Genomic DNA, 13,931 nt, shown 5'->3' with positions numbered 1-13,931 from the left:
AAAGCAGTCAATGGAATAGTGCAGTGTGACAGTTGTCTTTAGGGAAAAGTACTTTTTTTTTTTTTTTAAAGATTTTATTTATTTATTTGTCAGAGTGAGCACAGGCAGACAGAGTGGCAGGCAGAGGCAGATGGAGAAGCAGGCTCCCGCTGGGCAAGGAGCCAGATGTGGGACTCGATCCCAAGACACTGGGATCATGACCTGAGCTGAAGGCAGTGGCTTAACCAACTGAGCCACCCAGGGGTCCCAGGGAAAAGCGACTTTTTTGGTGCTTTGAGCTGTGAGCTCAAGTAGTCACTTACTTCATGAACACAGTTTTTACTTGAAAGAACAACTAACAAGACAAACTATGGCTATTCAGTATTTGGCAGAGATTTTTATCTAAAATAAATAGAGTGAGCCTGTCACTTCAGCGAAAACATTTGAGATTGTTTCCAATGATAAAATTCAAGCTTTTTAAACAAAAATTAAATTTTGGAAAACTTGAAACCATCACCATGAGCTTGACAGCTTCTCAGTACTTAAGATTTTTCTGAAGAGATTGGTGATATTAACAAATGTGATTTCTATTTTGCATATGTACTGAAATGTGTCAGCATTTGGAAGATTTGCATCACTGGAATAAACCAGTATTTTCAGATGACTCATATATTATGTTACCAAATCATGCATGGGAAAAAAAATCTACTCAAAGTGTAACAAAGACCAGTGGATCTTAATGTAATAGACTATAAAAAAATTCATTGCTAAGGTTTCAGACCTTACCACTCGTTAGTTTTAGAATAACCCCAGTTATTTAAGAAGACTATTAAAATATTCTCCCTCTCCCCTCTTCCATGTTTGGCCCTAACATCACCATATTTGTTTTCTAGTGAGCCAGACAGAAAAGAGATAGGCACAAATGTGAAACAGTGTCACTTTCCTGGTTTTTTTTTTTTTTTTTTAAAGATTTTATTTATTTATCAGAGAGAGGGGCGGGGGAGAGTGCGAGCACAGACAGAATGGCAGGCAGAGGCAGAGGGAGAAGCAGGCTCCCCGCCGAGCAAGGAGCCTGATGTGGGACTCGATTCCAGGACGCCGGGATCATGACCTGAGCCGAAGGCAGCTGCTTAACCAACTGAGCCACCCAGGCGTCCCTTTCCTGGGGGTTTTTAAATTTTATTTGAAAAATATAGGTACTTGTCCTAAAAATATGTCCTTTGTTAACAGTGTAATGGGTTTCATATTTTTAAATATAATAATAATAAACAATGTCAAGGTTTTAATCTCTAATATGACAAATACTAATAAATATGACCCACTATAAATGAAAGTTCTTTGGGGATCCTCAGTATTTCTTAAGGGTGTAAACGGTCCTGCTGAAACTTTGAAACTGCTGGCTTTGTACATGGATATCTGACTGCAAAATAGGAAAATATGTGCTTCTTTCCATGAATTTGCAACAATATTAACAGTAGTATGTAGGATATAATGGGCCATTGAGAGACATTAATAACAGTGTCGTAAAATAGTTTATTTTTTCCTCTCATAATTCCCTTAATTTTTATCTCTGTTATCATCACATATATATCATTGTTCAAATTTGCAGAATGAAACACGATCCTTAGAAGAAATAAGGATTAGAGTAGTACAAATGCTTGGCTTTCTAGGAGGACAAATAAACAAAAATCTCCTAACAGGTAAACTTTGCTTTAAAATAAATTTGCCTCTGTTTGGGTATATTCTGGTATTTGCTCTTATATGTGATTTATATGTTTATATTTATATTTATATATTTTCAAATAAGATTACAAAGAATAGTATTCTGCCTAATGGAATGCTTTGACTATACCCATGCAGTCTGGATAATTCCCTACTAGTTGGGAAAATGTTCTAGCCTGATTTGTTAATAAGCACATTTTCTATTTTGAAACAGTATCTAAGTTGACACTTTTTAAAAGATTTTATTTATTTATTTGACAGACAGAGATCACAAGTAGGTAGAGAGGCAGGCAGAGAGAGAGAGGAAGAAGCAGGCTCCCCGCTGATCTTAGGACCCTAAGATCATGACCTGAGCTGAAGGCAGAGGCTTAACCCACTGAGCCACCCAGGCACCCCTAAGTTGACACTTCTTAAAAAATATTAGATGTGTCGGGAATTCAAAGTTCATCTTTTTTAAATATGATATTGTTATAGTATTTGGATATTTTTAGTGTTTTTGATTGGAATCAACATTTTAGATTAGTAAAAAATCATCTGTATTTTTAGTTTTTAAATTTCATATTAGATATACTCGTGACTTTTGGCTATTTAGGAAGTTAGAACCTATATAGGGAAAATATGTTTTGCAAAGGGGAGATTTTTAGTAAAAATACTGTTTATTTATCATGTTTCCACATAACACCTAAAATAATTCTTACTGAAAATGGAAATCAAGCATTCTAGACTGTTAAACGTGTTTAAAAATAATTTTACTTTAAATTGAAGTTAGAAATAGTTTGTCAGTGATTTCTAATGTTGTACTTACATGCCTGAGGTAAAAGGAAAAATAAATGACATACTTAAAACACTCTGCTTTTACTAATGAATTGTAGAGCAATTGGTATTAGAAAGATTTTGAATGAAAACATGCTCTTCCTGATTTTCTTTTTTTAACAGTTGCATCCTCAGATGAAATGATGAAGAAATGTGTGACATGGGACAGAGAAAAAAGACTCAGTTTTGCAGTACCATTTATAGAAATGAAGCCTGTCATTTATCTGGATGTGTTCTTGCCTCGGGTCACAGAACTAGCTCTTTCAGCTAGTAACAGACAAACTAAAGTACTTTTATTTTTCATTACATGTGATTTAGAATCTATGCTTATTAAGACCTGAATCTGTTAGGAAATAGATAATTTATTTTAGCAATCCAATATCATTAATTTTATATTTTCAATAATATGGTAATTAAATAATAATTCAGTTATTAGAAGTAGCAGTCACTGATAAAAAGGAAATATCTAATAGATAATAATGTGGCAAAACATTAATATATCATAAGACTGTTCATAATAGAAAATACAGTACAAAGGGCATTTAAAAGTGATTTCCAATCTGTGCATCATTATTTCCTTAACCTGGGAGAAACAAATAGTCACAAGTTTTTATGAAATTCATTTGTAAATTTCCAAGGTGCTTTAAAAATATATTTACTCAAAGTGATGGTTGAAAATGTGTTAACAAATGAGGCAAAGTTCTGTAGTTATGGCTGCAATGAAATATATTTCATTAAATGTACTACTATCAATTTGTCTAAATCTTTTAAGTTTCAATTTTTACCTCTTGGATACAGACGAAAGTGCACAGAGTGTTAATTTTACACAAGAAGTGCTACTTCCAGTTGATTAATATTTATATAAATTTATATAATTTGTATCTGTGAAAACTGAAAGTTTTTCTTTTTTAAAAGGCTAAATTGAGTAACATTTCAAAATATTCTTCCCTTGTAAACTTGGAAACTTAAACTCTGTTAAACTCCTGGCTTATTTTAGGTTGCGGCTTGTGAGCTTCTACACAGCATGGTTATGTTTATGTTGGGAAAAGCCACTCAGATGCCTGAAGTTGATCAGGGTTTCCCACCCATGTACCAGCTCTACAAGCGAACTTTTCCTGTGCTACTTCGACTTGCATGTGATGTAGATCAGGTAAATGAAAGATTTTGCTTCTGACACAGTTGCAAAACTTAAAAAAAAAGTTGGGTCTAGTTCAGTGATCATCAGAGCTTGCTACAGGTTGGAATACTGTGGGGATCTTAAATACTGCTGCTTGGCTGGTACCCCTTCTGACTGATTTAATTCCTCAGGGATTTGACCTAGGGTTTGGGACTTTTAAAAGTTCTCCTGGCAATTTTTAATGTGCCACAGTTTGGGAATGAATCACTGATCTAGTTCACAGTTACTGATAGGATAGGCATCTAAAGCTGAATTGGCAGTCTCCCCTGATAGAAGGACTTGCAGGCTCAGGAAGTAAAGAAGAGATAAGTAACCATGTACAAGATTGGAAATGTTGACAAATGGGCTATTCCTGATGAATTTGTGGCAAATTCTTCGTTGCTTCAATGAAGCAGAAAAAAGTAGAATTCTCAGTTTATTTGATGTAGCTAGGTTATCTCTGCTATTAGGGTGCACACACAAAAAAAGAAACACATAAAAGGAAATGAAAAATTCATTTGAAAATAGAGATGGAAAATAAAATCCAGCAAAATACTAAGATGTGCTGTGATTAAATAGGATTTTTATTTAAAACTGGAAATTTACCACAGAATAAGATTTCAGAAGCAGTGATTCTCTCCATAGAAGCCTAAGAGGTATTTGTCCTATTTAACTAGGTATAGTTTAATGTTATCTTTAATATGTTAGAGAATGTCTCCTGAATGCTGAGCCAAATCATCATCAGGCATGAAACACTAATGCTGCCTTGTGCCTGGGCCAGGACAGAAGCCCAAGGTGAAAAGCGAGTTGGCCTGTTGAGGGGCTCCTCCAGTAACTAACCAGAGCAGTTACAGTATGGAGTGGTTGCTTAGTATTACTTTGTGTGTATTGAGTTAATTATTTTTTTAAAAGATTTTATTTGTTTGTTTGAAAGAGAAAAAGAGACCACAAGTAGGCAGAGAGGCATGCAGAGGGTTGGGGAAGCAGGCTCCCTGCTGAGCAGAGAGCCCGACACAGGGCTCAATCCCAGGACCCTGGGACCATGACCTGAGCCAAAGGTAGAGGCTTAACCCACTGAGACACCCAGGCGCCCCTATTTAATTAATTATTTGGAGTGGTTAGTATTTGGACCTCTCACAGGGCTGTGAGTTCCCTGCAGACAAGGACAATAGAAAGGAAGGAAAAGAGATTATTATTTTAAGTATAATTTTTTAATTAAACCTGGAAAGCCCAAAACTACCAACCACTAAACTTGGGAAATTAAGAAAGGAGAAATCTGATGAATTACAAAATTTTCATATATGAGTATTCTCATAAATACAAGAATACGTACGTAAATATTTTTTTCTTTCTTTTAGAGAGTGGGGAGGGATAGAAGGAGAGGAAAAGAGAGAATCTTAAGCAGGGTCCATCCCCTGCAAGGAGCCTGATGCTGGGCTTCAGTAATAACACTGAGACCAGGACCAGAGCCTAATTCAAGAGTCAGACACTCAACTAACCAAGCCACCCAGGCATCCCAGCATTCTCCTATATCTTTAATATTAGTATTGACCAATTGGAAAATATGTCTACAGCATCTCATTCATAGCAGCATCAAATACATATATAAAATGTCTATAGATAAATTTCAATATACCAGGCAGTGTATATTTTATGAATATAAAATGAGCATGCTTTGTACTTGAGATAGAAGAATCAATATTGAAAAAAATGTCAGCTTTTCCCTAATCATTCAGTAAGTTTGGTATCATTCCAGCAGAAAGCCCAGAACTAATTCATTTTAACCCAAAAAGTAATCTGAAAGAATAATTGCTTGAGCCTAACCAAGAAACTTTGAAAAGATAGAGTACTAAAGGAAGCCTTTCCTTAGCAGATGTTAAAATGAAGCCATGTTAATTATAACAGGTTGAACTAGGTACAGATAGATCAGTAGGATGATCTCAGAGCTGCCAAGTGGTACCATGTGTATACATAAAAATTGTATATATGGTAGAAGAGGCTTTCTTTTATTTTCTTTTTTTTTTTAAGATTTTTGTTTATTTATTTTGACAGAGAAAGATCACAAATAGACAGGCAGGCGGGGGTTGGGGGAAGCAGGCCCTGCTGAGCAGAGAGCCAGAGTGGGCTCAATCCTAGAACCCTGAGATATGACCTGAGCCCAAGGCAGAGGCTTAACCCTCTGAACCAACCACACACCCCTGGAAGAGGCTTTCTAAGTTAGAAATGGATCATTTAGTAAATCATACTAGGCCAGTTGGCCAACATGAGAAACAAACTATAACTATATTACAGAAAAATGTAATGAGTTAGAGTATGTCTGTCTGTGTGTATCTTTGAATTGGAATGGTCTTTTTCATTGATACAATATTTTACTTAACATACAAACACATGAAGCCAAGTGAATCTCCAGCTCCTCACCCCTTTCCCAGTCTTATTCCCCTGGAAAAGCCACTTTGTCCTCTGCTGAAAGGTTGGTGAATGCCAGATCTTTGTAAAAATGTGTTTTTAGAAATGTGCATATGTTTTATTTATTAAAAGGATCATAGCATTCAAAAACTTTTACGTACAAAATGTGATTTCTGCTACTTAGATGGATTTTGTTATCATTACATAATAGACATCCTTCCATGTCTTTCCTAAAGTCTGCATAGAAAGGGAGATTTTCCTCCAAAGTATAGAAGGCAGACATTTAGAAGGAGACATACCAGTGTCTTGACAGTTTTGATTTTATAAGTATTTAAAATACTAAATGGCACAAAACCTACAATTTTTATATATACAATTTTATATATTTTATATATATATATATATATATATATTATATAAAATTTAGGGAAATTTTTTGTAACATTCCACTGAAGATAAAAAGAACTTTTTATTTATTTATTTGTTTGTTTGTTTGTTTGTTTGTTTATTTAACAGAGATCGCAAGTAGGCAGAGAGAGAGAAAGGGAAGCAGGCTTCCTGCTGAGCAAAGAGCCCGATGCTGGGCTTCATCCCAGGACCCTGGGATCACGACCTGAGCTGAAGGCAGAGACTTAATCCACTGAGCCATCCAGGCACCCCAATAAAAGAACGTTTAACAGGCAAGTGGATAAAGAAAACAAATAGTTGGGGTGCCTTGGTGGTTCAGTGGGTTAAAGCCTCTGCCTTCGGCGCAGGTCATGGTCCCAGGGTCCTGGGATCGAGCCCCACATCGGGCGCTCTGCTCTGCAGGGAACCTGCTTCCTCCTCTCTCTCTCTCTCTCTCTGCCTACCTGTGATCTCTATCAAACAAATAAATAAAAAAATCTAAAAATAAAAAAAAAACAAATAGTTTATAAATGAAGAGATATATATGGCCAATGAAAGATATTTTTAAATATTTAATCTTTTTATTCAGATGAAAATGATATTATTTACACTTTATTGTTAAATATTTTATCTTATTTTATTACAGTTTTTTTAAAGATTTTATATATTTACTTGACAGAGAGAGAGCACAAGCAGGGGGAGCAGCAGAGGGAGAGGGAGAAGCAGCCTCTCCGCTGACCAGGGAGCCTGATGTGGGGCTGGATCCCAGGACCCTGGGATCATGGCGAAGGCAGATGCTTAACTGGCTGAGCCACATGGGCACACCTGTTGTCAACAATTTTTAAAAAATTGATAGTGTTTAGTGTTGCCAAGCATGTAGGGAAAGGACCTTGGGAGTTGTGTTGGTGGGAATATGAATGGGCACAGGCTCTTTGTGAGCAGGACAAAAGGCTGGGTCACCTGCAGCTCTGGTCCAGTACTTTCATTTCCAGAGATGTGCTCAGAGCAGTGTATGTGACTTTTCAGTAATTTATCCCTGATAGTCAAAAATTCCTTTTTTTTTTACTTTTATTTTATTTTTTCAGTGATCCAAGATTCATTGTTTATGTACCACACCCAGTACTCCATGCAATACATGCCCTCCTTAATACCCACCACCAAGCTCACTCATCCCCCTACTCACCTCCCCTCCCCTCTAAAACCCTGAATTTGTTTCTCAGAGTCCACAGTCTCTCATGTTTCCTCTCCCTCTCCGATTTCCCCTAATTCACTATCCTTTCCTTCTCCTAATGACCTCCATGTTATTCCTTATGTTCAACAAGTAAGTGAAATCGTATAATTGACTTCCTCTCCTTGACTTCTTTCACCTAGCATTATACTCTGGTTTCTCTTCAGATCGCATTAATCTTTCACCTTTTACCTGCATTCCTAATAATAGGATTGGGGCAACTGGATCATGGTATATCTATATATGAGATATACCAGGCAGTTAATAAAATATTGATACAGCTTATGTATTTATATGAAAATATTCAAAAGTAGGAGGAAAAGTGGTTACGAAAATGTGTATTTATTTTTACACATGCGTATATGTATATTTAAATGTGTGTAAATAAAACATTTTGAAAGTTACAGTGATTTTGAATGTTCACAATGGTTACCTTTGGGATGTAGGACTGCAGATGGATAGTTTTTTACATTTTCTATAATTTCTGTAAGGTGTGTATATATATATGTATACATTTGTGTGTATGCTTGTGTGTTATATGTATATAATTTACGTACAGTGGATAAGAGAGTATAATTCTTTTGGGAAAAAAAAGTGATGCTTTAAGACCAGGTTAGACTTCCACACTGAAAGGTAAGAACTTTTACTTTGATTAATCTTAAGGTTAGAAAGATACACTCTTTTCAGGGAAAATATCCAAGGGCAAGAGGACTGTGTTGTTTAGTCTGAGTCATTTTACATGGTTTTGACATGATGTACATACCAAAGTGCTTCATTCTTGAGCTTGGTATCAGTGGGGAGATAAAACTCCCCTGGATTTCTTGGTGTTACTATAGGAGCCTTAGCCTTGTGAGACACAGAAATGTTTAAGATACAAAGTTTGCCTTCATTTCTGTCATAAACATTTTACCTTTCATATAAAATGAGGAATAGATGTATAATCAATTTTTTTAGGTAATTGCTGTGATCCAAAAGGATAAGACTTCTTTTATCTCCCCATGAGATCGCATGGTCACACCAGACTAGGCCAGTAGGTTGAGTTCCCAAGGTTCCAGGAATATAAGTACTATCTCCCTGGGTATTTCCTTTCATAGGAGAGGAGTCCAGGCCTGGCAGACATCTAGAATTGTAAAAGCCAGAGACCCACAAGGCTTTCTGCTCCTGGTGAAACTTTATTTACATTCTAGAAGGTTGGAGTGAGAACCCAAGATCTTTTCCATCCTAGCTCCAAGTAGTAAAGATTTTACTCCCCCCCCGTTTTTTTTTTTTTTTTTTGGCAGCATGAGAGAGTTGTCTTTGTTCTGTGTCTCTTCTTCTGTGATATGGGTTTTAAAGTTTGTGTACATGGGGTGTTGATCTGGCTTTGGTTTTGTCATCAAATGGGTGTGAATCATGCTATAGGGAACCACATGGTCATTATATGCCTTTATCTTTTTTATTTTTTGAGAGAGGGAGAGAGAACAGGGTAGGGGGAATGGCGCAGAAGGAGAGTGAGAGAGAGAATCTCAAGCAGGCTTCATGCTAGGCATGACTCAGGGCTCAGTCTCGCGAACCTGAGATCATGACCTCAGCTGATACCAAGAGTCAGATGCTTAATGGATTGAGCCACCCAGGCACCCTGGTCACTGTTTGCTTTTTAGCTGAATAATGATAATGTCTCTGATCCTGAATACCTCATATGCATGTTTAGTATCAAATTAATGAAACAAATAATTTTTAATAAAACAATATCTGCTTCCATGTTAGAAGAACAATAAGTTTTCAATATGTGTATTTTTCTCTTCTGGACTCTTAGGAGGAAGAGCTAGAAAGAACATGTTCATCATTGAATTTTAACTAGGAAAGGAAACTAATGAAACCATTGTAGTATTATCACTTAATTTTTCCTGTTATTTAAACAGAACTCTTTCCAATATTAGGTTACTTTAACATAAAGAAAATAAGCTCTAATGGTATTGTTCTTCAGGTGACAAGGCAACTATACGAGCCCCTAGTTATGCAGCTGATTCACTGGTTCACAAGCAATAAGAAATTTGAAAGTCAGGATACTGTCGCCTTACTAGAAACGATATTGGTGAGTAATGGTTGATTCTTTTCTTATTATTCGCATCAGCTAGTTATGTTTGATTTATATTTAGAACTTTAAAAAGCATTACCTGTCAAGATATCTTTTGTTTTAGAGAATTTGTGAAATGACATTTTAACTGACAGGATGCCATAGTTATTTATTGAAGTGCTGCTTTTAAATATCTGCAAGCAGTGTGCACATTTTTTTAAAAAATTTATTTATTTGAGAGAGGGAGAGCACAAATGGGGGAAGGGGCAGAGGAGAGAATCCTCAAGCAGACTCCCTGCTGAGTGCAAAGCCTGACATGGGGCTCAATCCCAGGACCCATGAGATCATGACCTGAGCCAAAACCAAGAGTTAGATGCTCAGCCAACTAAGCCACCCAGGTGCCCCTGCACAGTTTTGTTGTCGTTATTGTTATTTTGTCCTCTTTTTTGGGAAAGTGGTTATAAATTGACAAAATTTATCTACATGAAGGCTGTGTGTGTGTGTGTGTGTGTGTGTGTGTGTAGAGTAGGAGTGAATAAGAATGTGCTTGGACTTTGCTTCAGTTACAGTATCCTCTTTAAAAAAAAATAACCCATAGTAGAGTAATTAAGAGTAAAAAGAATTTTTTGAGCTTATTCAATTTTCTCTTGCATTCAGATTTGACAACTAAAGAGCCCTAGAAAGAGTATCTATGTCTGAACTAGAGGGTATTGTGCTGAGCAAAATATGTCAATCAGAGGAAGACAATTATCATATGATCTCTCTGATAATGAGGAATTTGAGAGGCCAGGTGGAGGCGTTCTGGGAGGAAGGGAGGGAGAAATGAAACAAGGTGGGTGGGACTAGGGAGGGAGACAAGCCAGAAGAGACTCTTAGTCTCAGGAAACATACTGAGGATTGCTGGATAGGGGGCTGGAATAGGGTGGCTGGATTACAGACATTGGGGAGGGTTTGTGCTACGGTGAGTGCTGTGAATTGTGTAAGACTGATGATTCACAGACCGGGGCAAATAATACATTATATGTTTAAAAAAAAAAAAAAGTATTCATTTCTGTAGAACTACCCTGGGACTATAGAGTTAGAATCCTGAGACTGTAGATGTAGAATCATTAAGATTTGATCACTCATTCATTGAGGACAGAAGCAGGGAAGTCACCTAAAGCCTTAGTGTCTTTTGACACTGATTTTATTGTAATTGTCTGAGTTTTTGCAAATGAGTTTACGTTTGATTCCTTTAAATGTCATCTTTGATTTTACCTGTTTTTTTCCTGTAATTTGGTTTTGTCATATATTGACTTTGAAATCAGAAGCTCCAGTTAAATGCATAGCAACTTTGTCCAAAAAGACATCTTTTAATTCCATGTTATTGTAAACTGATTCCAATTTGAATGTGTGTGTCACTTTCTGTGAACTCTGAGAGGAGCCAGAGGAAATAGGAAGTTTGACACTGGGCATCTGTACAGAGGAAATAAAGGCAGAAGGTGTTTGGTGTGTTTGTGAGGATTTCACCTGTTGTGTTTTGCTTGCATGGGAGCTTATTGAGAGGTGGGCTGGGGAGACATGCCAGGCAGAGCAGCAGAACATTGCATGTAGGACAACTACAATGCTGCAGGTTGTCCAAGACAGTCCTAATTATACTGGTTGTGTGTGTAATGATAATAGCACACTTTTCACTCTCAGAGTTACACTAGTTGGATGCCATGTTGTGGGCAGTGGGAGTTACTGAACATTTTAAATTAGGATGGTGACATGGTATCTATGGTTTAATTCCCTGCAGTGTTTACCAATAAGTCCTGCCTGTAATACATTTAATTAAATTTAACTTATGGTTTATTTGCATTCAGATGGATTTATTCTAATGTTTCTATTTTAGCTGTTTTTGTTCCCTCTTGATCCTTGGAGGGAGCTTAAGGAAGGGTTTCAGAAAGAAATCAGATAAGATCATGATAATGTAAAGTGAGATAGCTGAGGAAAGGAACGGTAAAGGAGGAAATATGAAGTTGGTATAGTGCTGGAGTGAAAGCATGTCTGTTACGTTTCTCAGTAGGAATTGCTAATCCCCTAATGTCAGCACATGCATTATTTACCATTGTTCTGAGAAGCAATAAATATTACCTCTTTACATTTCTACAGTTAATTGCTTCTTGAATTCTAATTAGCACTATAATCAAAGATTTTGCATGTAGTGAATAACTGGGGATGTTAGGTAGAAGAACTCCCTTATTTCAGTGTTCAGTATAGTTTTTCAAGTTAAAACTTTCCTATACAGATCTAAGAGGGAATTATGCCTAGAAAGAAAAAAAAGACATTCAAATTTCCTTGTTTGAATGTTTTTTTCAGGTATTTAAAGATGGCGCCTTTAGGAGACAGCTTTTATAGAAACTGATATTTTCAGAACCACATTTCCACATGATTTTACTTTATATAGCATTACAGTTTTCTTGGAACCTAGAAGGATTTTTTTTCTTTAACTTCAACTGAGCATCCCAAATTCTTTTATGAGGTAAAATCATCAACAGAAACTTTTAGGAGGGGCGCCTGTGTGGCTCAGTGGGTTAAGCCTCTGCTTTTGGCTCAGGTCATGATCTCAGGGTCCTGGGATCAAGCCCTGCATCAGACTCTCTGCTCAGCAGGGAGCCTGTTTCCCCCTCCCCCTCTGCCGGCCTCTTACCTGCTTGTGATCTCTAGCTCTCTCTGTCAAATAGATAAATAAAATCTTAAAAAGAAAGAAAGAAAGAAAGAAAGAAACTTTTAGGATGTAGCCATTGCATTTCTTCAGGGAAAGGAGAGACCATTTTGTTGCTACATAATTAAAATATTCTCTCTTTTTTGCATGGGTTTTTCAGTTTCTTATTTTTTTTTGTTTTGTTTTAAAGATATTTATTTATTTATGTGTTTATTTATTTGACAGAGAGGGAGAGAGGGAGCAAGCACAAATAGGAGGAGTGGCAGGCAGGGGAGAAGCAAGCTCCCCACTGAGCAAGGAACCCAATGTGGGGCTTGATTCCAGGACCCTGGGATCATAACCCAAGCTGAAAGCAGCTGCTCAACCTACTGAGCCACCTAGGTGCCCTGTTTCCTAGTTTTCTTTTTTTCTTTTTTTTTTTTTTAGTTTTTTCATTATGTCAAAAGGGCATAGTTATTAGAGTTTAGATTCTAAACAATCTGATTGGTTTTACTAGTACTTTTTTTTTATTGAATAATGCTCTAAATTAATTTTCACAATATGCTATAGTTATACTCAGAGAAGACCAGGGTATTCAGTTGTCATCTTATGTTTCATTTTAGGATGGAATTGTAGACCCTGTTGACAGTACTTTAAGAGATTTTTGTGGTCGGTGTATTCGCGAATTCCTCAAGTGGTCCATTAAGCAGACAACACCACAGCAGCAGGAAAAAAGTCCAGTAAATACCAAATCGCTTTTCAAACGACTGTACAGCTTTGCACTTCACCCCAATGCTTTCAAGAGGCTAGGGGCATCACTTGCCTTTAATAATATCTATAGAGATTTCAGGTAAGTAAGCCATATGACAGGAAAGAATATAAAATAAGTTATTGAAATTTTTAGTAGTAATTGTGAAAAGTGACTGCTCTTTATGTATCTGTATTCCTATATCAGGTATATAATTAACTATTATGTGTCAGATGCTGTTCTGGGGATTAAAAAATGAGTTAACATGCAGTTCACATTCAGGAAGCTCAGAAACTACTGAGAAATGCATACAAACTAATACCATAGCAGTCTTAAAAATGCAACAGAAGACATAATTTTGGATTACAGAAGAGGTGGATCTAATCCATCTTGAGTAGGTTAAAGAAATCTTCCTGTAGCATTTATTCTTAGATGAAGCTTAAAAGATTAATCAGCCAAAATATTTCAGATCAAAGGGTTAAGGTACTAATAAAAAAATAGGATGTTATATAAGGAAATGAAGACATTTTTCTTGACTGTGGAATTGGAAATTTGGAAGGGAGCATAGTGAGACTGGACAGGAGCCTTTGTAGAGGTTACTTCTAGTGATAACAAAATATTTCAGATCAAAGGGTTAAGGTACTAATAAAAAAATAGGATGTTATATAAGGAAATTAAGACATTTTTCTTGACTGTGGAGTTGGAAGTTTGGAAGGGAGCATAGTGAGACTGGACAGGAGCCTTTGTAGAGGTTACTTCTAGTGATAACAA

General features: G+C 36.5%; 1 protein-coding gene across 1 annotated transcript in view; it reads left to right on the top strand.

The window, feature by feature from the left end:
* PRKDC (protein kinase, DNA-activated, catalytic subunit) overlaps positions 1 to 13,931 on the top strand; it is a 242,091-nt gene that overhangs the window by 46,630 nt on the left and 181,530 nt on the right. The window contains exons 23-27 of the mRNA XM_059394562.1: positions 1,589 to 1,679; positions 2,638 to 2,801; positions 3,512 to 3,664; positions 9,658 to 9,765; positions 13,036 to 13,262. Coding sequence (XP_059250545.1) covers positions 1,589 to 1,679; positions 2,638 to 2,801; positions 3,512 to 3,664; positions 9,658 to 9,765; positions 13,036 to 13,262 — 743 coding nt within the window. The remainder of the gene's footprint in view (positions 1 to 1,588; positions 1,680 to 2,637; positions 2,802 to 3,511; positions 3,665 to 9,657; positions 9,766 to 13,035; positions 13,263 to 13,931) is intronic.

The sequence above is a fragment of the Mustela nigripes genome, chromosome 3, assembly GCF_022355385.1.
Source record: "Mustela nigripes isolate SB6536 chromosome 3, MUSNIG.SB6536, whole genome shotgun sequence".
In the NCBI taxonomy this organism is placed as follows: domain Eukaryota; kingdom Metazoa; phylum Chordata; class Mammalia; order Carnivora; family Mustelidae; genus Mustela; species Mustela nigripes.
Note: the sequence above shows the minus strand (reverse complement) of the source record. Positions and strands in the feature narration are given on the sequence as shown.